Source organism: Rhipicephalus microplus, chromosome 3, assembly GCF_043290135.1.
Source record: "Rhipicephalus microplus isolate Deutch F79 chromosome 3, USDA_Rmic, whole genome shotgun sequence".
NCBI classification, from domain to species: Eukaryota; Metazoa; Arthropoda; class Arachnida; order Ixodida; family Ixodidae; genus Rhipicephalus; species Rhipicephalus microplus.
In genome coordinates this window covers 50518947-50544039 of record NC_134702.1, presented here as the reverse complement: position 1 = coordinate 50544039, position 25093 = coordinate 50518947, and the positions used below count along the sequence as shown (strand labels likewise).

At 43.6% G+C, this 25093-nt stretch overlaps 1 protein-coding gene across 3 annotated transcripts in view; it reads right to left on the bottom strand.

Moving 5' to 3' along the window:
- The window catches only part of LOC119174611 (ATP-dependent DNA/RNA helicase DHX36-like), a 52783-nt gene extending 27694 nt beyond the window's left edge, over positions 1–25089 (bottom strand). Inside the window, exons 1-13 of one of the 3 annotated variants that reach the window (XM_075889552.1) lie at positions 24950–25089; positions 23968–24048; positions 22009–22127; positions 18847–19149; positions 17826–17900; positions 16546–16641; positions 13599–13672; positions 11776–11850; positions 11540–11706; positions 10289–10370; positions 8666–8779; positions 2159–2261; positions 872–956 (exon numbers count right to left, since the gene is read on the bottom strand). In XM_075889552.1, coding sequence (XP_075745667.1) covers positions 872–956; positions 2159–2261; positions 8666–8779; positions 10289–10370; positions 11540–11706; positions 11776–11850; positions 13599–13672; positions 16546–16641; positions 17826–17900; positions 18847–19149; positions 22009–22127; positions 23968–24037 — 1363 coding nt within the window. In that variant the 5' untranslated portion in view covers positions 24038–24048; positions 24950–25089. Of the gene's footprint in view, positions 1–871; positions 957–2158; positions 2262–8665; positions 8780–10288; positions 10371–11539; positions 11707–11775; positions 11851–13598; positions 13673–16545; positions 16642–17825; positions 17901–18846; positions 19150–22008; positions 22128–23967; positions 24049–24823; positions 24850–24949 lie in introns of those variants that run through there. The other 2 variants (XM_075889551.1, XM_075889550.1) reach the window with 2 other exon arrangements.
- Positions 25090–25093: the final 4 nt, after the last annotated feature.

Here is a 25093-nt window from a genome sequence, read left to right as displayed (position 1 = left end):
CTTCTTTATTACACTTTTGCATGCAGTCTGCGAACACTAACTTTTGAAGAATAAGTCGCATAAAATAAAACAAGAAAAGATGTACAGAAGGTATAATGTTCAAGATTGTTTGCATTGTAGGTAGGAAAGTTTATGCCCTTGAAGGGATTTTTTCTATTTCGGTTTTCATGCCCCGGTAAGCAACGATGGCATCACTCAGTTGTTGTATGTGCACATCCAAACCAGAAAGCAAGCGTGAGCTCATATTAATACTTACGTTGGTATTAGGCTTGCTTAGGCATTACCTTTGGTATTAGGTAGACATTCGGCTTGCTCTGCATGTGAACTTAAACCACTGGCTGATTAGCATGATATATATTGAGATTAGCAGGAGACCTCAGAAATTATTCAAGGTATTTCTTCTTCTTCACTGCTGCATTCATAAATATATCAAGGCTTGTCATAAATTTTAATTGAAGTAATTTATAACTTAATTTTTACAATGCTACATAGACTCCCTTTCTATGAAATTGCTTCTTAAATGAAACTGCCTATATTACGATTGGCTTTGCACTCGAATTTCTGTACCCCCGTTTGTCTCTTAGTGAACGAAACTCCTCCTAAATGGAACACATTTTCTTAATCCCTTCAGGTTTCGTTTTATAGGAGTCCACTGTATTTCACAGATAATATCATAAGCCTTGAAAGTTCGTACGAAAACATTTATGTTGGATGTGCTTGCAAAACCAAAATCGCCCGCAGATGGACCACTTGTTGTAGTAACACATGCAGAGAAGCTCCGTCAATGTAGCTTTACTCTTGCTGTTACAGAATGTCGTCGTCAGGTGGTGTACCTTTGTACACAGACAACACAAAGAATGCAACAGCTTACCTCTAAGATATCGGTCAGCTGTCAGAAGTTTGTTCAAGTCGTTAATTTGCTCCCATCCCGGTAGGAAGACTAGTATTGCACCTTCCTAAAAAAAAGTGTAGAAAACTCATCAAGGCTGTTACGAACATTCTCACAAGCACTACGACCCAAAAGCCTTGAGAAGGATAAAAATTTGGCTTTATTCCTGCCTGAATACTATTCCTCCTATAATGTTCTATATCTTTTTTTAAGTGTGAATACACTTTATAAGCGACCTCAAACCATCCACCGCCGTCAGCGGCGTCCGCAGTCTTCTCTCTACCTTTAAAAGAAAGAGGACTTGGCGGGCCGCAGCGCGACGCTCTATCGAATAAGCCACGGACGCGACGCTGATATCGGTGTCCGTAACGTGCCTTATACCCCCACCCCCTTCGCTCGCTCCTCCGCTCTCTTCGCTCGCTGTAGCTGCGCGCGCACCCCTCTCTCTCGCGCGCCCGCCTTCTCTCTCAGTCTCCCGTGAAGAGTGGGTCGTGAGGGGGAGTAAAGTTAAAATCCATTGGCATTCGCCAGTGAGTTAACGTAAACTCCCCCGTGTGATCAAATTGCGATTCCCAGGAACCATTACACCATAAAGGCACCATAGTGTGATTAATAAATATAATAGTGCGAATTAATAAATACCCCTCATAGCATCACCCCGTGTATTCGCACTTAACCATGTTCACCCTCGGGGAAATGCTTGGGAGTTTTCTTGAATTGTGGGCCTTGCAGTTTTGTTTAAACAGCATGACACTGTTTCACGTATGTGCACTAGCTAACATCTCTTCTGACCATCATAATTTCTGCACGATTACAAAAGTGGTGAAGAGACTTCCATCACAGCATGATGTTTTGTGAAGCCCAAGGCAGATGTATTTTTTCTTAAGTACAGAAACTAAAACCTAAGGTTATGTGCGAAAAGCAAGACATGATTACAACGCAAGTAATAGTGAAAGACACCCGATTAATCTTCACTATCTGGGGCTCTTTTAACGCCCATCTTAAATCTATTCTAAGTGGATGAATGATTTTCTATGTAGCTCCCTCCAAAATGTGCCCACCAGGGCTGAGAATCAAAAACATGTCCTCAAGCTTAGCGGTGCAGCACTTTTAGTACTAAAATGCCCCACTCAGTTGCTGAATAAAAATGCTTGGAGTACATGGTCCAGCATGGAAAATCAATAAAATTTCAAACATGCAAAACAAGAACTCTAGAAAGCAGAGCATGAAAATTCTAAAAATGACCACGCAAAGTTCCAGTATGCTTACAGGTTTCTTGGCACAGATCTCCGAGATCAATGCATGCACGAGGTCTAAGTCTATTCGCATCTCATTCCATTCTGACAAGGTGCCCAAGGTTTTGTTTGAATACCTGAACAGGAAAAAAGAAAGGAAGTGGGCAAGGGAGGGGCAAAACAATGACAAATTGCAAAGGTATCAATCCTGAGAGAGGCAAAGTTTGAAGCATCATCATCAAAGTTTTCATAAATTCAATATTGCGAGCTAGCTTTGGAAAGGATTTACAAGGTAATATTGAAAATATGTGGCATCAGTGATTGGTTATAAATTGAAAGAATGGTAGCACCTTTTATTTCTACATTGTGAATCCCTGTGTAGCATTAGCGTAACTCGATAGGAGCATGAAGAAAAAGGACATTAGTGTGCATGTGCAAACAGTAAATTTTATGTCTGAAGTGAATTCGAAGTGAATAGTGCTTCGGTGTTACATAGCTAGCCGGGCAGCCACGGCAAGCATACGCAGACAACCGCAGACTAGGGCAACGAGTGAACGTTTATTGTTTCGCGCAAGCTTCTTTTGTAGCTTCATCTACGAAGCAGGGAGAGGGGGAAAAGGGGGGGCGGGAATGGCTATCGCTTCAGCCATCGACAGAAACACGAAGGGGGGAAAGGGGGGGGACGTAGAAGTAGGAGAGTTCAGTTCGCAACACTTCTCTCTTCTTAAAAATGGAACCGTTGTACTGGCTTGCGTTGTCTGGTAGAACGCCGAAGCACTGGTTCCGCGCTTGGGGTCGCCGCTTGTGTAGGACCGGCCTGTGGCATGGTTGGTACTGGATGGTCGTGGGGGCTTGCGGTAGTGAGCGCTTCTGGAGGCAGCACGGTGGAGCTTGTAGTTGAGGGCCCCGGCGATCGTTTCGGCAGCATGGACATATTAGACTCTGATAAGGATGCAGAGCCCGGCGATGGGGACTGCGATGCTTGTCGAGGGCGCACTTGGTCAACGTGGCGTCTGACTACAGAATGAGGAGTTTGGACGGTCACCATTCGGGATCCTGCAGTGGACTGCACACGCCCTGGTGTCCACTTTTCTCCGACACCGTAGTTCCGCACGTACACGTTGCTTTCTATGGGGACCACCCAGTCATCTGATGCCGGCGGCGAGTCTGCAACAGTTGAGGGAAAACACGCATCCAATCGTGAACGTAACTGGAACCCTAGCAGCAATTCTGACGGAGATTTTCCCGTCTTCTGTGGTGTTCTCCTGTAGTTGAACAGGAGCCGCACAAGGTTGTCCTCCAAATTACCCTCCCTCATCTTCCGAAGTCCATCCTTTATTGTACGCACTGCTCGTTCTGCCGCTCCATTAGACTGTGGATGAAAAGGGCGCCGTTTTCAGATGCATTATGTTGTTCCTTTCCACGAACGTAGCAAAATCCTGGCTAGAAAACTGTGTCCCATTATCCGAAACAATGGTTCGCGGGACGCCGAATCGACTGAACATGGCGCGCAGACAGGTGATTGTGCTTGTTGTGGTGGCATGCTTTACTGGCACGGCTTCTATCCACTTGGTATGGGCATCTACTGCAACTAGAATCATCTTGCCTGCTATGGGTCCGGCAAAATCGACATGTAGCCGCGACCATTTTTCATTGGTTTTCGGCCAGTTTACTGGTGGTGCCGCTGCCGGCATTGGCATGTTTTGGGCACAGTTCGTGCAGCCGGCTGAAAGCGCTTCAATATCGCGGTCTAGTCGGGGCCACCAAAATTTTGACCTTGCCACTGCTTTCATTCCTGACGAGCCTTGGTGGGTCTCGTGCAACAGTTTCAAAAGACGGTCCCGCGCTTTTTCCGGTATCACTACGCGATGCCCCCAATACACTAGACCATGGGCTACGGACAGTTCTAGTTTGCGGTCGAAAAACGGCCGCATCGTTTCCTCCAGCTGTTTTGCACTTTTGGGCCAGCCATGTAATATACAATTCTTTACCGCCGTTACTGCGGGGTCTGTGGCCGATAGCTGCTGTAGCTCCCGTGTTGTGATAACGCCATCGTCAAAATTATCCAGAGCGAGGACATATTCCGGTGGCTCACCCACGTCATCAGCCTCCGTAGACCGCAGTGGCAGCCTGCTCAGGGCGTCCGCGTTGAGCAACTGTTTTCCCGGCGTGTATTGCAGCTTGTAGCGGTAGCCACCCAAGTACAGTGCCAGCGCTGGATACGTGCTGCAGCCAGGGGTGGCGTCGGGCGGTCGGATTGCAACAAGCTCAAGAGGGGCTGGTGGTCCGTCACGAGAGTGAATTGGCGACCTAAAAGGTAATCACGAAACTTAGTGACGCCAAACACTAAAGCCAGGGCCTCTCTTTCCAGCTGAGAGTAATTTTTCTCGGCGGCCGTCAGTGTACGGGACCGGAACCCAATGGGTTTTGGCATGCCGTTACTCGTGTGAAAAAGCGCCGCGCCCACACCGTAAGGGGAAGCATCACATTCGAGCTTCAACTCTTTCAACGGGTCAAATTGAACAAGAACCTGAGCTTGCATTAGGCTGTCTTTTGCTTTCTCAAAGGCAGCTTCTTGTTGCCGCCCCCACTGCCATACTGTGCCCTTCTCCAAAAGTTTGTTGAGCGGAGAAAGTAGAGTGGACATATTTGGAAGAAATTTGGCATAAAACGTCAGCATTCCTAAAAAGGAACGCAGCTCCGCCACGTTCTGTGGGCGAGGTGCCTGAGCGATCGCTTCCAAATTTTTCTCTGTGGGATGAAGACCCTCTCTGTCTATCCGATGGCCGAGATATGTGACAGAAGGCTGTCTAAAGCTGCACTTATCAGACCTTAGCTTAACTCCGTGTTCACGGAACCGTTGCAACACACTCTTCAGGCGTTCACTCCCATCGCCACGAGCCTCCGAAACCAGTACATCATCAAGGTAAGCCTGAACCCCTGGCAAACCTGACAGTATTGCATCCATTTTTCTTTGAAAAATAGCCGGAGCAGAGGATATTCCGAAGGGAAGCCTATTATACGAAAACAAGCCTCTGTGCGTGTTAATGACGCAGAGCTTCCTTGCGGCTTCATCCAAAGGAACTTGATTATAGGCATCTCGCAAATCAAGAATGCTAAAATACTCCCCGCCGTTTAGAGATGCAAACATGTCTTCAATCACTGGGAGAGGGTACTGCTCAACTGTACAGGCTGGATTTAGGGTGGCTTTGAAGTCACCACAAATTCTAACAGTTCCGTCTTTCTTAAGTACCGGCACGATGGGAGTGGCCCAATCGGAATGTTGGACTGGTGAAAGTACACCGATGGCTACCAGCCTGTCCAGTTCTTGCGTCACCCTGTCCCTTAGAGCGTAAGGTATGGATCTTGCCTTACAGAATTTCGGCACCGCTCCCTCTTTCAGCTGCAATGTGGCTGGAGGCCCCTTGATCAGGCCAAGATCCTTGGAGAAGACGTCGTGATAGTCGTCGACAATGTTGTGAACTGCCCCAGCGGGTTCTGGCGTTGAGTGTAGCAAGTCTTGTGCCGACGGCTGCAAAACTGGAACCCCCGCTCTGTGGAGCAAGGAAATCAGATCCCGGCCACACAGGTTAGGTCCCGAGCAGTTCAGTACAATAAGACGGCAGTAAACTGAGACGGCCCTGTATTGCACACAAAGTTGCAATTCCCCCATCACTGGGAGTGGTCCAACGTAGCATGACAACTTCACCTGAGAAGGTTTAAGCGCTGGCCACTGTTCGCGATGCTTGTCAAACACGTTTTTGGAAATTACGCAGACAGGCGAGCCAGTATCTACTTCCATTGTAAGTTGTACGCCATTCCATGAAAAACTGCGCCTTATCGGCGGCTCGAGGCGGCTTTTTCGTGCAGAAAGTAAGGTCCATATATGTGTCTCGTCCTTATCGTCGTCTTCAGTTACGGCTTCTTCGAGAGTCAAAGCTCTTCCCTCCACTGCATGCGTTGCGACGCGGCTCTTACTGGCGGTTGTGCGGCACATCTTTGCGAGATGCCCATGACGTCCGCAGCGATAACACCTTGCTCTAATCCAACGACAGCTGTTGCCGTCGTGTTTGCTGCTTCCGCATCTATCACAATGCTGTGCCGCGTGCCGAGTTGGAGATGTTTTAACAGTGTTGGCCTCGGACGCGCGTAGCTTAAGCAAGGGCGTAGCTTCTGAGGTCATGCTTTCGGCACCATTTTCAGCTGCTTCGACAGACAGTGCCAATGCTTCGGCTTCTTCTAGCGTTAAATCCTTTTTTGCCAACATCTGTTTCCTCAGTGCCACGGAGCGTACGCCGCAGACAATGCGATCCCGAAGCATGCGGTCAAGAGACGTGCCGAAATTGCAGTTGTCTGCTATTCGGCGAATAGCAACGAGAAATGCGCTAACGCTTTCGCCTGGAAGTTGTGAGCGATTGAAGAACTTGTAGCTTTCCGTTATCTCGTGCTTCTTAGGGTCATAATACTCATTCAAGCTCTGAACGACTTCCTTGTATGTCAGTTCATTTGGTGCACGCGGGGCTACTCTGCCGGCTAGCACCTCGACCGTCTTACTAGACAACGCCGAAACTAGTAGTGCTCGCTTCTTAGCCGGGTCCGTTACACTGTTCGCCTCGAAATACGCTTCTGCTCTGACGAGGTAAGGCTTCCACTTATCTTTCGTTTCGTCGTAATCCGGCAACTGCAGGGAGGCCATCGTGGTCGGTCCTCGTTCGTCTGACGCCAGGACTCGTAGTCCGTCAGGTACCGTGGGTAGCGAATCCCATCCTCGTCGCCACTGTTACATAGCTAGCCGGGCAGCCACGGCAAGCATACGCAGACAACCGCAGACTAGGGCAACGAGTGAACGTTTATTGTTTCGCGCAAGCTTCTTTTGTAGCTTCATCTACGAAGCAGGGAGAGGGGGAAAAGGGGGGGGGCGGGAATGGCTATCGCTTCAGCCATCGACAGAAACACGAAGGGGGGAAAGGGGGGGGACGTAGAAGTAGGAGAGTTCAGTTCGCAACAGGTAAAAAAATTTCAAATCAAATTTTAAGAGTATATATCATATAATCATTAAGAAAAAATGAGCACACTTGATGTGACCCAAATACCCTGCACAATATTTTTAAAAATTGAAAAAAGGCATGTTAAATGTCATTTTTTGCAAGGTTTGACTTAATATCGCTAGGGGAAACAAAGAACTGTTCACCACAATAAACGATAAGCGTTTCCATTGGCTGCTACGTCAGTAACGACCTTCTCTACGTCGCACCTAAGCATGTGTGCCATTGGAAGCACCATCAGCGACGTCATTCATCCCATCGCAGCCATGCCGCCGTGCCCGCGAGCAGCAGTTTCAACAGAGTGGCTAGGAAAGACAAAAATATGCGAAAAAAAAGTGCAGCTCCATAAATCTCTCTCTCAGTGAACTTCACCTCAATGCGGTGCACATGGAAGGGGGTGGGAGAGGAATAATGTAGAGGGGAAGGAAAAAAACAGGATGGGTCAGGAGTTCATTCGGCCCTGCCCTATTTGTGCATGCGAACTTCATCTCTTTAAGGAAAGCTCTGAAGCAGGCTAACAGGCAATGGAGAGAAGTAAACAAACATAATGTGACGACCTCACGGGCGCATGAAAAGTTCGATGTCACAAAAGGTTTAACTTACAAATGCCCGAACAGCAGACAATTTTTCAAGAACAGCTCTGACACCTAATTCGCGAGAGAATGCATATTTGCCGGGCCGATGTAACAGTCCGGGCTCAAAAGTAGGCCTGGGTGGCAAAGCACAAAAGCTGCAAATGTGCACCGAGGGTTCGGCAGCCTCCGGAGTCGAATGAAAGCGACAATGGCAAGCCGAGGAAGGGGCGTTGCAGGCAGAGCAGCATCAACGAGGCAATGGTGGAAATGAGGCCTATGCCGGCTTTTGGCTAAAGTTTCTTGAGCGGCCCTTTGGCTTCGGCTGCGACATCTGCAACTACAAGTGGCCACATGTTTCAGCTTCGCTCGTTAACCAATTGTGCGAAGTGCTTGGGTGCTGATAATTTTTTTTTTTAACATGCATCTCAATTTAAGTCCCCTAGCATTTTAGACGGAGGGAATATTGCGACCATGATAGCTACGTTCGAACCCATGTCTTTCTGGTCGACTGCTGAATGCCATAGCTACTCCACCACTACAGTGGAAATATCAAAGGCAGTGCTCCAAACTTGTTACTTTGTAAAAGTTGCAAGAATGTGAGAGAGCAAAGGTGCATCTAGAAATAGAAGTTTGCCACCCATATCTGTTACGAGCCATTGAAACATCAATGGCACAAGCCTTTCTTTAGGGATGTTCATCTGCCATGGCACCGCTAGGTAGGTTTCCAAAGGTAGAGTTGTTTTTGTGTGTTTGTGCATGGCGAAAACTAGCAGTCGTAATCACAGAAATTACCTTGTTTGCTTTCTTCGCTTAGAAGAGAGCCCCATAAAGTGCCTAAAAACTCAGCGAAACGGAAATACAAAATAAATAAATAAAAGTAAACCCCAGGTATAAACTACCCTGTCTAAAGAATGCACTCACTTTCCTTCGAGGCTTCTTATAAATGGCATGGTATCTTCAATGGATTCCTCAAACTTTCTTCTGTCTTTCCTTCCAACAGCAGAAGTGCCATCGAATAGGCTGTTTCCTCGGTACCTGTCAAAGTGACAAGAGGCATGCTTGAGTGCGCTATGTCATGAGCACAGTCATAAAACCTTTCTCTCTGTTCTGTCAGAAATTGCGTAACCACAATATGAGAGAAACATCACGCTTTATGGTGGAACTAGGTGCGTGAGCATCAATTTCATACATGGTTTAACGAAAGTCACATTGAAATACCTCAGATACAGTAATAGTGGCGGCATGGGCAATTGCCAAATGTCACGTTTTCAATCACGAATAAATGTGCCCTGCAGTTAACAGCTGAAGACAGTAGAGATGAGTGCACTGGGGCACAAATACAAAGAGAAACCTCTCGGCAGCACTAGACTACCTGCTACCTGGCGGCCCGCCCTCATTGAGTAGCATTTGCACTATAGGTTGGCTAATATAGCGGAGCTCACTGAGACTCACTCATGAAATATGTTTTGCGCTTAGCACTCACCCGGAATCAGACTCAACAAAATCTTCCTGAGCTGGATTCACTAAGACTCACACTCACAAAAATTTTTTCCACCGAACACACTCAGACTTAAGCTCCCCAAAGCATTACTCATTTGGACTCACTCAGACTCAAACTCACGGCTCAACCTGAGTCTGAGCGTGTCCGAGTGAGTTGACTCACGAGTCCCATAGTGTAGAATTAATTGATTGATATGTCGGGTTTAACGTCCCAAAACCACCATATGATTATGAGAGACGCCGTAGTGGAGGGCTCCAGAAATTTCGACCACCTGGGGTGTCAACGTTTTATGACACCAATATCTCACGTGATTGGTGCTCTTCTTGGCGCTTTTTGATATGGTACCTTCAAATACGATCCATTAGTGCTCATAAACCAGTAAGGTCCTTTTTTTTTTTTTTGAAGAGGTGACAGCATAAGATATATTTATCCAAGAACTTCCTTGGGAGAGTTGGTGAGAGGGGGGGCTAAGATTCTCCTCTACATAATTCGTATGTCTGATAAATAAATGTTGAAATGGTGTATCAAAGACACTGCTTAGGAATACCCATAAACAGGGGGTTGTGTCGAAACGTCGGCTCGACACAACCCCCGTTTTACAGTTTTTTCATCGCAAGCTTCCACCTTCCCCATCCTAAAGTTTTCTGCTTTGGAATACGTGTGAGGATGAGTAAGACTATCGGTCGGCATTAAAAAGTTTAAATCACTCAGACTCAGAATAATATATTGCATTTTGGACTCACTTAGACTCCTACTCACCAAAATTTTTCTGAGCATAGCTCACTCGGACTCACACAAATTTTGATGAACCGGACTCACTTGGACTCAAACTCTCGAAATATTACTTACTCGGGCTTACTCAGACTTATGGCTCGATCTGAGTGTGAGTGAGTTCAAGTAAGTTAATTCGTGAGTGAGTTTGGCGACCTATGCCACAATTTACATTATATGCTGCTGCTTCTATTAAATTCCTACACTGGCTTTCTAAAAGCTGCCAGTGACGATCACGGCATTTGTGAAATACAATCGTGAAATAGCCGCACCCAGTATGTTCGAGAATATCTTCCAGGTAGATGACGTCCACGGGAAATGTTATGCCGGGTATTTCCAACCGTGGGCAGTTACCTAGAATGCAAGAACACATCAGCTGCAAAGTTAGGTGCACAAGAGCACGCAATGACAGAAAGGTGGTTAGCATTGCCGATTTGTGTGTTTGCTCAAGCTTGTCATACAGTGATATGCTCTCCTTCAGAAGAAAACATCATTTTGCTAAAGATGCCTACACTTCCCTTTAGAACCATACCCTCAGGTGGATGAGTAATGTTACATAAAACAATGCATGCACTTTGCTCAGTAAAAGTGCACCTCAATGCAACAGACACAGTAACTGTAACTCAGCATTTACCACAAATCAGTTTAGCAACAAAAAAGCACCATGTAGAAGTGAGAGCATGTCATAGAAGTAACTGATTGTTAAACTATCTTATAAACATTAAAAAAAACATGATTTACTCATATTTCAATAAGCTGCACCTCCATATCATTAGGAACCTTTCTTCTTGTGAAAACACCCTTGATGAGATGAAAAAGGCGCTGTAGAAATAGACGGGCACCAACACATTATTGATGCTTTCTCATCCGCTTCCAGTAATGTTATTGTTGCCTAGAGTTTTCGCTAGGCTCATATTATTCGTCATCAATCAAAATTTAAAACATTGTGTTTAAGGGAGCTTGTGACTTGAAATTGTAAGTTTAGGGAAGTTTGAGTTATCTAATTCCAAAACATAAACAGTGACCTTTATCTTTTTATCTTGAAACAAACCTATAATCTCAAAATGAATGGTATTAAACACTTAAAACAGCAATTTATCGGTCTTACACTACTTGGCATTCCAATTCCTTAAATTTATGGAAATATATAGCAATTAGTCTAGCCTCAGATTTCTTTTATAACGTTCAACTCCCACCATATTCATACCTGGCTATCGCATTTTGTTACATGGATTTGTACAACACTCGACAACATGAAGTCCTCTTCCATAGCTGAATTTGAGCTCTGGAATCCCAAATGTATAGTTATGATGTGTTGCACTGCATTTTTTTATACTAATATTATTATGCTGTTTTGTTTTCAAGTTTCACAGTTCCTCTAATTAAGGACAGAAAGCCTTTTCCCATACCTGTACAGCAATGAGACAGTCGCCCTTCTTATTTTATGGTAACCCTTTACGTCATCCAATTCTGGCTTGTCTGGGCAGGCGCGGAAGAGGGAACGGAACTGCACACTCACTCACCAAAGTATTCAGAGAACATTTCCGCGTTGATGGTGGCGCTCATGAGAATCACGCGCAGGTCAGGCCTCACGACAAGCAAGTCTTTGAGGATGATGCTGAGAAAATCGGTCTGCAGGTCTCGCTCGTGAACCTCATCTAGTATCACATGAGAAGCAGACACAATATACCTAGAAAGGAGCTTTGCATTACAAACATGCCACAAACGACTCGCAATATAGGTAGGGCAACGCACTCACGGGTCGCTCTGAAGCTGCTGCAAGAGGATTCCTGTGGTGCAGAAGAGGATGGACCCACGATCTCTAAGCGCTCTACTGAATTAGAAAGAGAAAAACATACCAAGACATTAGAAAATTACAAGTAGACACTTAGGCTCATAGTTCTAGCAACTACTATTTACAGACTAAGAACTTTATCCATGCCTCGAAGGGCTTGACTTGGCCGAGCACTGTAGGCGACATGCAGTGCATCGTTCAGTAGCATAGCCAGAAATTTTTGTCGGGAGGAGGTTCAACTATACCATTTGCAAGTTCAAGCGTGCATTTGTATGTGTACATGTACGTACATATACTCAAGCAAAATTGAAGAATCTCAGGAGGGGTAAGTTGAAACAATGCCTTGGCTACGCCCATGGCATAGTTTCTACGATATCCTACACAGCACATACAGTACGGGATTGATTCCACAAAGCTTGAATTTCTGCATAGCTCACTGTTGGATAGCAAGCACAATTCACATTTACAGCAATTACTGGTTTTCCTCAGCTAGCGTGAAGCCTAATTCCAACACACCAGCAGCACTACAAGCATTGATTACTAACTATATTCTCAGTGTGCCAAGAGGTTCGTTTCTGCATCAGGTCTCTGTAATAATATCAGAGTTGCTTGCTTCACAAATGACATTAGTATAAGTCACATTCTGCTGTAAATGCATGTCAAAATGTGCTTGTTACAGCAACACCACAGGACACACAAGTTACGGTTCTGGTGGAGAAAAAAAAGGAATAGCTTTCAACGTTTTACTAAAAGTGCTCCACATCAGAACAAGACGTCTGCTCAATTATCTGAGCTGCTGTGCATCGCTACTTTGGAATTCTTGCACCAGCTCATCGCAACATCGATTATAGATGAAATGGCTCGTTCTATCTAGCCTTTCTCACACTCCTTCCGTGCAAACAGGCTTTGCTGTTGGGCTCGAGCTCTCACGTCACCCACAAGCTGTTGGATGACGTTGCGCGGTACTACAGGTGTCGCGATTCGTTCTGGCCCTGACTCTGTGGCTCTGTGCGCCTTAACACAAAACTGTACACAATAAAAACCTGCGGAAGCCAGAAAACAATCTCACACCACCATTTCATTGTCTTACAACAATGCGTAGCTTACACAATAAAATTCGCCACCGTCGTCCTCCTCCTCACTAGCCTTTGTCGAATCACTGTCATCACTATCTGATAGAGGCAAGTGATTCTCAACTTTACTAAAGTTATTATTGCTTTCACTAAATGTGCCGCCGTGTGATTCGCGCAATGAAAACATGGTCACGCTTCTCAGCGAACCGCGCGCAAGTGGGCACGCTCTAGGCGCTAGTAGCCGTGCAGAAGATTGTGCTGCAACCTAATGTCAAAAAGGTGAACATCAACAAAGCTCACTTATTCCTCAATAGATAGCGCTTCATGTACACAAAAAATGTGCAACTCCTTAACTTTTCGTGGTCCCGACAACGGACCACGAAGAGTTAAAGAGTTTTCAATGAACAATTTACCAGCACAAACTGGTTCAGCATTTATTTTGATGTTCCTTTGTGTGTGTCGAGCAGATCTAAATGAACTTAAAAGCACAATGGGAACATCACTAGTACATCCGCCAATATGTTATTTTTTGTGTTGTTTTAATTTTTCCAAAGGTTACAAGGACAGGATAAAGTTTGCATGCATTTCCTTCCAGCAGCAGCTCAATGATTGGTGTTCTTACTTCCCTGAAATCAGCAATACAACATTCACTGTCTTGGCACGTTACAAAACACAGAATTAACCGCACTGCAGCAGAGATTTGCTTATAGTTACCATTCCAGTCGTATCTGATAACCAGCCGATTCACCGCACCGCTCCGCTCGCTCGGCTGCTACACGCTCTGCCACCTGGAACGCAAGGTCCATAGCATTTGCAAGACAGTCAACAAACCACAAAATGTATAGAAATTTCGTTTCAGCTACCACAGTGTCATGAAAATTATCAGAAACAAAATGCCTGAACCCATCCCTGTACACTCGCCACATTGTAACGTGAATTCATGTGAACATTGCACATGCCCTATGATAAACTTGAGAGCAGTTACTTTTCTTGCCACAAACACTGGAGATGCACAAAGCTGCTGTATAAGACATTGCAAAGCTTCAAGATAAGAATGTGACAAGTAGTACAAATACTGTTACAGATAACAACCACAGTCACACACACACAAAAAAGGGTGACATTGCTGCTTTTCCACTATAGCCTTGTCTTATAGTTAGTGGCAACTGTATATAACGGTTATTTACCAATGCCTAGGTAAACAAACTCACTCAAAAACCTAAATTTCTGTAGTGAAAACTTACATGCAGAAAATTTGACATTTTTACTTTGTTTGAAGTTACCTTCTTTTTTTTGTTTCAATTGTGGTCAATGTCTATTACAGTACTTTTTTAGATTGGATGCTTTGTGTGTTGCGAGACATAACATCCCATGCAATGCGTCAATGCAGAGATGTACATTTTGTTGACCACTTTACTGAGTGAATGCACATTGACAGCAACAGTCCCAGATATAAACAATGTAGAATACAGCCACAGGGAAGCTTTATGCTTACAACATTGATGGTATCAATTTTGTAACAATTCTTTCCGAAAGGCACATGATACGCGCATTTGAAACAATGGACGCATAAGCTTATGCGTCACCAAATTCTTTGTCTCTGCACAGTAGTAGCCATCCAGTGATCACACCTAGATACAACAATTAATTAGGACTGATTGGTTATTTTAAAGTTGTCATGCACCACTCCTCCGGCTTCGTGAGAAAACACATTCTGTGAATAGCAAACATTGTTGTGAACAGCTCAGTCAACTCTTGCAGTCGTTCATGGTACAAGCAAAGAGATAAACACAAGGTCGCCATTTTATAAGGTGCGATTTTTTCATACAATCATACCATTGCACAATCAATCAATCTTTTCAATTCATACAACCAATCTCTTCGGAGCTGTCGGCACCCACTGTTTGAAGTCAAACAGCAGATGGCATGTTATTGGCCAATAGCAGACATATATTAAGAGCAGCGTTTGGATCAGATGCATTTCTTGCCATGGGGTTGTGCACATGCCAACACCATACTCATAGGTATGCGCAAGGTTTCCCCTTCAGGAAGGGGGGCAAAAGTTTGTTGCAGCGCCCTCCCCCTCCCTATTATGTCAATGTATAGGGCTGACTTTGCAGTCCTCTCCAAAAGTTGCAGCACCCCCTCTTTATTGTGTGCCAATAACCCTCTTAGGCAACTATAATGGGGGCACCCCCCCCCCCAATGAGCACGCCTATGGCCGTACTCCATAGTCTACTAACATTATACGATAGCCACACTCACACACAGGAATCACTTCGAAACATGGATTAGCAAAAAAAAAAACGCCAGGTCTGTGCAGAAGACACAGCACAGTCACAGTGAAAGCTAGAAGAGGGGCCTTTCAGAGCCTTTTCGAAACACTCATTGGGTAAATACTGCAAGCACACTTGCTTCATAGCCCACTATGTCATTTCTAATAAATTTCATTGGGTGGTAAGCCGGCATTCGCTATGCTATTTTCCATCATTCATTTGAGAAGTGTGGCATCCGCTAAACACTTGCGAGGAATTTTGTACCAATTGTTCACGCAGTGGCTGACGACGATGAGGAAGTATGGCTGAAGTGGGTATGAGCCACAGTTTATAGGGGAACAAGAACAAGCTTTTGTAATGGGTTCAAGCATTGGACGTCCCACTCGTTACGCTATTCCCATTGTGCGACGACTGGTTGTTCTTTCGCTGTTTTAAAACGCTCTATAAGTCATATTAACGCGATTCCTTTCCCGACATCAGGCCTCCCTAAGGCAAGTTTGGCAACAACTTACAAGCACCAGCGTTGCTCAGGGGTAGAATACTGGGTTGGCACCTAGCGGACTCGGGTTCGAGCCCCACTGTGTCATTGGTGCTAGTTTTTTTTTTTTTTTTGCTAATTTCGCGCGATGCGGTTAGGGACATCGGCAGCGGCGGCTGTGGACAACTGCGCGTGACCCGAGTTGTGATGTCATAACGGCTTTTGCTGCAAAAGTGTAGAGCTCACTCAGACTAGCTCAAGAAATAAGTTTTGCACTTAGGGCTCACTCGGACTCTGACTCTTATAATTTTCCTCAAGTGGACACACTTGAACTCAAACTCACCAAAATTTTTCTCAATCGAACTTATTAGGACTCCAACTCGCCAAAAGATTACTCAGACTTACTCAGACTCGCACCTCATTCCGAGTCTGAGTTAGCAGAGTCAGTTAACTCATGAATGAGTTTGCCAATCTATGCTTCAGAGAGCGATCACGTTTAACCACATGCACTTAGATAAATTCTTTCCCCCATGCTGCCCCTCCCTGCACAGCTCCCAGCACACTTGTCAGGACAAGAGAAAAGTGGGTGAAGACGTGACAAACGCCTGCAGCTTCACTTGTTCTTGACGGTCTCGAGAAATTTTCACAGCAATCGGTGCGTGAGGCAATAAACTGCAATACTGACATCATTCGGCGATTGCTTGGGAAAGAGGTTTACGACCCCTTTAATGAATGATAGTTGCTAAATACACCCAACCAGCTGCATCCTTATCGAATGCAGCGGCCCAAACTACAGTACGCCAAAAAATAAAGTTTCAGCAAAGTGACCCCTCGCAATCAGTCATGAAATATACACTACATCTGAGCACAAGCTTGAATATTAGTATGAGTGTAACAGATTACTCACGGAGATTGCGCTGATACGGCGCGGCTGAGTGCAGATGATCTTGCAAAGTGACCCCAAGCCTTTTTCAATGTACGAGTCCAGAATAAACTGTGGGACCTTGGCAGAGAAAAGCAAAACAAAACAGAGTTGAAAACAAACTTCACAGTTTTGTACAGTTAATGAAATAGCATAATGAATAAATCGTGAAGCCCTGAAAAACATTGCATGCTTTCCTGTCATGTCTTTAGCTGCTACACATTGTTACTGCAACAGCCTTTCTGTCAAACCTCCCCCTCTCTCAGGCCTGAAGCAAAGGCAAAAGGAAGAGCGAGGGTGAAGGAATGCTCCACTGCAGGCACACCCCAAGAACAGAGCTAGAAGCTCAAGTGACACAAGGAATATATAAGCCCCCCCCCCCCCCCCCCCCATAAAAAAAGAACATTAAGTTCAGAATCAATTGCAACATGGTTAAGTTACGACATGTAGTTTACAAGTGAACTCCGAATACTGTCTTCTGCACGAAAAATGTTCCTCTTAGAGGCATCTTCATCAAAACTACAAGGAAAGCGCTATAGCGGAAAGTTGAAAAGTGGAGAAGATATGGTAAAGAAGAAATTTATAATAAACAAAAAGTGTTTAACATCAGTCTTTAATGGGTGTTGCGGTTAGATCATTTTTTATAAAAGCAAAAGTAACTGTAACTGTATTTTCTGTGTTTCAGTTACTGTGTAAAAAAGGAACACTGCTACAGTTACAAGTTCCTATTTCTCAAAAGTAACTAGTTACAGTTCAAAGTAACTGAAAAAAGTAACTGGTTACCAGTAACATGTTACTAGTAATTTGTTACTGCCCAAGACTGAGCCTGACACCCCATGTCTGACGCGAATAACAAGTACCAGGCAGTGATGGTGACGATAGGGCTACAGCACATTTGAATAGATGCCGGTATTCCAATAATGATGATCATGGCAGGTACACATCAGGGCATTATTTTAACAGCCACAAGTAATTTTTTTTTAAATCATTATTCGTTATTTTGAAGCATTGTACTGATATAAGGCAATGAAATTTGATATGCTATTCTGAAACATTTGGTATTCTGAAATTCGTAGCAGTGAAATATTTTTACATAAAAATAATCTACATTTGTAGAGGGATATTCGAGAACGTCGTTAATCTGAGGTTTGCTATAACGAGATTTGACTGCACATGAAAACCATGTTCAAGTCTTCATAAAAACAGCAGCCACAAAGTACGAGAAAGAGGACTGCAAGGAAAGCTTCACATTAACAGCAACTTACCTGAGTAGTTTTTCCGGATCCCGTTTCACCGCTGATGACCACGACCCGATTTCTCTCAATCAGTTCAATTATTTCCTAACAGACAACGAAAAAAAAGAAAACAACGAAGCAATAATGTTTGATCAACAATATAACTGTGCAACATACATAAGTGCGTCAGGGCTCATATCACCTTATACTAAAATGGTTGAGCTCATATAGGCAATAAGATCGGCACCCCACCTCTTGTTTACATATCAGCTGGCCTCACATGCAATAATAAAAACGAAAGGCTGACTCCCCACTTTGATTGGGGTCTGATGTAGTGCGTGAGAACAGACCTGTAGGTAAAGGCAGCGTTACAAGGTTAAGGACCAAAAAGAAAGTGGACTACACAGACAAAGCGCATCTAACAAATAAATTTATTGAAACAAAAAAATCCACAAAGGGCTTGGAGTGACATACAAAGAAGAAGACACTGAAGGCAAGCCGCACATGATCGTAAAGGGGTAATATCTACGCGTAAAACACATGCATTTATCAAACTCAACATTAATGTTTCGCTAGCTTTGTACCTGTGTCAAAAATAGCACTAGCGTTCCAGCAATTTCATATTCGTCACGTTAAACATGTCGCAGTATGTTCCAACTAGCCCCCCATAAGTTTTTTTTTGAATGTAGAGACAGCAAAGACCCGGAAACACTAGCAGACAGCCACTTACAAGCTTGAACTCCTTATTAGGTGAATAGTTGTGCTTAAATAACAATTATAACAGTAAGTAGGAAAGGCAGCCATGAGCTTACACTTGTGGCTTTTATGACTTCACAACGCCCCTAGAAAGCTAGGCACATAGCAATAGAGAGCAATGCACTAAGCAACACACTCGCAGATGAGCACAACAAAAAATGCGCCCTGCATCCTGCTTGCATGTGAATTTAGTGCAGAAGATGAAAAGAAAGCCAATTGGCCAAATCTTCCATGTTTTTTAATCATGTAGACAACAACAAAGAACAACGAAGTATTGCATATTCAGAATTCATACCTCTCTCATGGTGTAGGCAGGCAGCTTTTTCCTGAAGTCGAGCATGTTTTGATATTCCCGCAACTGCGCCTTGGCTTGCATGTTTTGGCAAAGCTTTTCATCCAGTGCGGTGTCACGCTGTATTTTCAGTTTGACGACACCATTCTCTGGATCAAAGCATGATGGGGCATTTGACAGGTAGTCCACTGCCACGGTGTTAATTGACTCAAGCCGCTTGTGACTTGGGCCTTCTTCCAGGCTAATGCAGCGAATGAGCTGCTTTAGCTCTCGCTGAGTCTGATAATCGATAGACACGGCAACCTTCTGAAATGTTGAAAAAATAGTTGCACTTAAGGCACACATTCCTTTAAGCCACATTCTTCATTTGGCTAGAAAATTCACACTTGTCGTCAGGGGCTCATTAAAATAAGCCAACATTTGAAGGCCGGTTTGTATTATAACATCCAGAAAAATAACATGAAGGCATTTAGGAAAAAAAGTTTATCCTTCACAACTTCGACATGCTGGCTGAAATGAAGCAATGCAGTTCATGTGTGTGACGTTCAGCAGTGATGTTGTGAGGCACTTGCGTATTATGGATATGCTCACTACTTCAGCTAATCACCTCAAAGACCATGAACAAGAGGGCCATCACATTGAAGGTAAGCACGCACTAAATGTAGCAGTTTTTAAATTTTATGCCGATGCTGCAGTGTTCAAATATTAGGTCATGATTGATTTTGGATGGATGAACTATAAGAAATAAGATGTCGAACACATGGTGTTACGAAGCCCTTTTACAATGCCTTCTTCATTTGCGATACTTTGCTCCTCGGTTCACACTTCAACAGTGCCATTGGGAAAGAAACGTGTGGCATGATAATGGCCTATGTGAACTTGCCTATGAAGCTTACAGCAAGCACACTGCGAAGTACCCATTATGTCTTGATTCATCGTTTTGCAAAGAAGCAAAGTGTCCACTACATCATAATCATCATTAGTACACAAAGTAGCCACTAAGCATCTCTAAGGCAATACAGCCAGACTTATGTAGGTGTAGAGTGCTATAGCTGCACCTGCTGATGCATTACTTATCTCTTATTATATATCTGCCAAAATATCACTTTACAATGCTGTACTACAGCTACTTTACTCTGCAGGTAGCTAATATACCCCAACATGACTAAAGATACAACAGAAGGAATGCTAAATGAATATTTGAGCACTAATGTGCTCAAATATTCATTTAGCATTCCTTCTGTTGTATCTTTAGTCATGTTGTATTCATTTAGCATTCCTTAATATTCATTTAGCATTCCTTCTGTTGTATCTTTAGACATTACACTGGCTATGCGAGAGAAAAAAAGAAATATAATGAGTCAGCACAGCAGATGACGAATGATGAAGTAATAAGTGGAGGACTGAATTGATAAGACCACATGGGTACCTTTACTGTGCCGTTATTTGACGTAAGCATGTGTGACGTAAGCATGTGCGCTTCGCCGATGACATTGCATTGCTGAGTAACTCAGGGGACGAGTTACAACTCATGATTATGGAGTTGAACAGGGAGAGCAGAAAGGTGGGTCTTAAAATTAATCTGCAGAAAACGAAAGTAATGTACAACAACCTCGGAAAGGAGCAGCGCTTCGAGATAGATAATAGTGCACTTGAAGTTGTAAAAGACTATGTCTACTTAGGGCAGGTAATAACTGCAGAGCTGAACCACAAGATTGAAGTAACTAGAAGAATAAGAATGGGGTGGAGCACATTCGGCAAGCACTCTCAAATTATGACAGGTAGATTGCCACTATCCCTCAAGAGGAAGGTATATAACAGCTGTACCTTGCCAGTACTTAGCTACAGAGCAGAAACCTGGAGACTTACAAAGAGGGTTCAGCTTAAATTGAGGACGACGCAGCGAGCAATGGAAAGAAAAATGGTAGGTGTAACCTTAAGAGACAAGAAGAGAGCAGAGTGGATTAGGGAACAAACGGGGGTTAAGGATATCATAGCTGAATTCAAGAAGAAGAAATGGACATGGGCAGGGCATGTAGCGCGTAGACAGGATAACCGCTGGTCATTAAGGGTAACTAACTGGATTCCCAGAGAAGGGAAGCGGGTTAGGGGGAGACAGAAGGTTAGGTGGGCAGATGAGATTAAGAAGTTTGCGGGTATAAATTGGCAGCAGCAAGCACAGGGCCGAGTTAACTGGCGGAACATAGGAGAGGCCTTTGTCCTTCAGTGGACGTAGTCAGGCTGATGATGATGATGATGATGACTGTGCCGTTAGAATGATAGCACTGATGTTTACAAAAATAACTTCGTACTGATTTTCTGTTCCCTTAATAATATATGTTTTCACGATAAAGTGGTAATTGAGTTTATAAAAAATATTAATCAGTCCAACATACTTTTACTTTTCTCTTTAATGTCCCTTCAACATAAGCAGTACATGGGCTTCCCACCATTTTGGAATTTCGAATGGGATTCAATTCACAACTAAGAACTCAGTTGCCCTATGCCATTACTGATTGCTAGTGGATAGAGCAAAGCAAGATTCACATAGATATGGATACAGCCATTATGCAAGAATATTAACATGTGCCCCCTCACAGTGAATGACACAAATGACACAAATGACACAGCACAAATGACAACCCTCTTTTAATGTGTATCCAGCCCCTAGCATTTCTATCCCCTAACATCCTTGTTTCAAATATATCTGTGTTTTCCTTTCCTGGCAGGCTCACATAGTACTGAAAAAATTCACCATCTTTACAGAACATTCACAACTTATGCTAAAGGAGTTTGGGTCAAATTCATGTAGATAGAGTAACAACTGCTGCCAGAGGTAAGTAGTTGATACTGTGACATCCAACGTGGTTAAAATGCATTTCAATCATTAAATAAATGCCAGTCAAGATCAAAAATAGCAGGTAACCATCTCAGTGACATACGAAAGTAAAAATTGTAGGCACTGAGAAAGGATGCACTGTTGAACTGGCACCTGAACATGCAACTGTAGCTAATTTGCATCAGCAAAAACTAAGCCACATGCAATATTGATTTTCCTCTGAAAACAGATTTCTGTAAGACTTCCTTTTTTTTTGTTATAGATCAGCTTTAAATGAGAAATAAGCGTGAAAAACCAAATCTGCAGAGCTCCAATGTCTGCATTACCTGGTGACGATCTGCCCACGCTTTTCGAGCACGTCCTCTGCGGGCAAAGTAAAGGCCGATCTCCTTTCCTCGCAGACCTTCAGGAATGTGGGAGGGTCGTTTACCCCTGCCTGATCCACCTAGGTCAGAAAGACAAGAGAATTCAAATTAGCATATTTAAGCAGCAGATCCACTGTACAATGACCTATGCACACTTTTCATTTGTTTTTCTATTTTGATCCCGTGGTTTTCTGCACCAAAATAGAGACGAATATGGGGGATGTTCTACACCCCTGTCACAATGAAGGAGTTAATGCCATTATTGTTCAAAAGCCATTCGGTGCAACAAATGTCCTTTGATCCGAGATGGTGCTACACAATAAAAAGTAATGTCATTCGTTCGTGATGTCAATGTCGATAACTCGAAGAAAAAAAAAATCGCTGGAAAAGTTGAAGAAGGTAAATGTAAGGTGGTAGAAAAGTAAAGTTATTTATTGTAAGAGACATGCAGAAAGCCACATCCCTAAATAAGCATGCACAGATATTTCATATCGCAGAATATATGACCACTATAAGCCAAGATGATACTTAGCCAATAGCCACAGCCGATAAAATGAACACAAGCAACACGGCTGACATGGCAATGCCGCAGAATGACACTAAGCTGCCGCAAGTAATCTTTTAGTTGCTTCGTTCTCGGTGTTGCGAGAAGTATGCATAAGCCAGAAGAGACTTCATTGTGAGATTTATAAAAAAGCAGCAACCCTGATGAAGTTGCTTCAGATACATGCATACACATGCACAGAGGCGTCTTCTTGTTTACAGTATGGCCATTAGTGCCGGCACCCAGAGGCCGCTGAGGTGGAGAGTAAAAACATTTTGTGAGAGCCTTCCGTATACACCTGTCCTTGTTAAATTGAGAAATGCCTTAAAAGAGCAACATTAACAGCGTGTTTTTTATGAATGCGGGTCTAATATAGAATGCCACCTCTTTAGTAGTCCCTGGAGTGGAGGGCATCCATTTAGTTCGACTGCGACGTTGAATGTGTTTCTTGAACTCGTTCAATTGCTTAAGTCGTTCAATTCTAATGACATTATATATCACTGTGTAGCAGCCCCATAACGTCATTAGATGTGAATCTCATTCCATTCACATGACATTAAAATGTCTACTGTGACAGGGGTACTCCACAGTAATTTTGATTCCCTAGAGTTCTCTCACAAGCATTTAAGAAATGTGTCAGAACAAAATGACAACACAATGGAAACATTACCTACTATTTTGCTCCAGTAAAAAAACCAAAATGTTTATCAGTTTTCAGTTCAAGGCAGTCTAGTATAACAAACCAGGTCACGCAACGCGAGTATTAATGCATATCTCAGGAAGCGATTGAAAAGTAAAGATGCGTTCAAATTTATGAAAAACGAGAAAAGTAGCTAACAAAGGTGCTAATATTAATGCAAGTGAACACTGTTGTGCCAGTCACACAGGCCAGAATGAAGAGGGAATTCTCAGCACTGAACTTTGTTTTATCAGAAAAATAATCTTGCACATCAGAGGCTACACTAGGTGACATGCTGCTTTTGAGATTGTGCCCACCCCTGTAATGCAAAGCATTGAGCCTGCTTAGAGAATTCCTAATTCAGTTATGAAAAAATTAAATACAGTGTTTTTATCATGACTTCAATATGAAAGGTTTGCATACAAATACAAATGGTTATAAACTGTTATGGCATTTTTTTTTACTTTAGGGTACAGAAGCAGAACGAAACATTTTTTTGGGTGTGCCGAAACGAAAATGAAAAATTGAAATGAAAAACATTGCTTCAACACCCTGCACCCGAGTCAATGCATCGGTGTTTTTGCATTTCATCAAACTCAAGACGCCTTTACCATAGCTGGTAATTGGGTCCCTGCCCTACCGTTTGGCAGGTATCAACATAGTCACGCTGGCATCTTCCAACTTGAAAAACACTCACCTCTGCTTGAGCCTGACCCTCTGCCCCATCCCCTGCCGTGCCGTCCTCCACGTCTTTCATGAAATGACATATTTACAGGCGCTGCAAATGAGACAGAGATGGAGTATGATGAACGGCTGTAATTAGGCACATGGTTTGACAAACAGTGCACTAGAGGTAAACAAGCCAATGAGTTTTAAAAAGAAAAGAGCCCTAGTAACAGAAGACCGCGTTAAGATCTTATTAAGTATGAAAGAAATTTAAAGAAAATGCGATTGGTAGAAGGATGGATAGAGAGAGAGACACTCAAGCACATTTTCCAGCATATAAAAATTAAAGATCCACACCAAATATGTAAATGGGCAGGCGATTTATCAAGAAATGGCCCTAGTAGCACAATCCAACGTCAGTTTTTATTAAATAAATACGAAATGAAACCACACGAAAGCACGTCTTGCGTTGTAAGCAGTAAGATGCATATTTTTTACCCCCTAATGCTATCTTCACAAACTTATTTGTACAAATGTCCATCCCACTAATTACCACATTGCGAATACTTATCAAGAGTCCCGAAGTGTTTCTTGACCATGAAAATTACCGTGCTAAGATTTTGCCCGTACAGCAGCGAATTTTCAGAAACGTGAGATATTTTACGAGGGGGCTCATTTGCTGACAGCCACACCAGACAGCTGCTCTGCGCGCAGTTAGCTCTTCACCACAATTGCTTCCCCAATTAGGGTCCGAAATTATGGTCATTGACGGAATTCCCAAGTTGTAAGCAACTTTAAACTTTCATCATTGACGGCCAACAGTTTCGCTGGACACCCAGCCTGCTAGCGATTGCGCCCATTTTCACAAACAACTAACAGTTCCATACCCATTGCCTAGCGACGAATCTTTCGGGAATCTTTGCATTCGCCAATTGGTACCGAAGGGCAAGGTTCGACAGCGGCTTCACAAAAGTTTCCTTTTTAAGAACACAAATTGGTAGCCTTCAGCCTACCTGAGAGCGTATACGATCTGGGATTTTTCAACGTAATAGCTTTGAAGATTGGTCCATTGTTTCAACAAGAAATAAATGCCCGATTTGTGGGCATGTATGAATGAACGCCGACTCCAAAACGAAAACGGCGCAAGGGATAGCTGG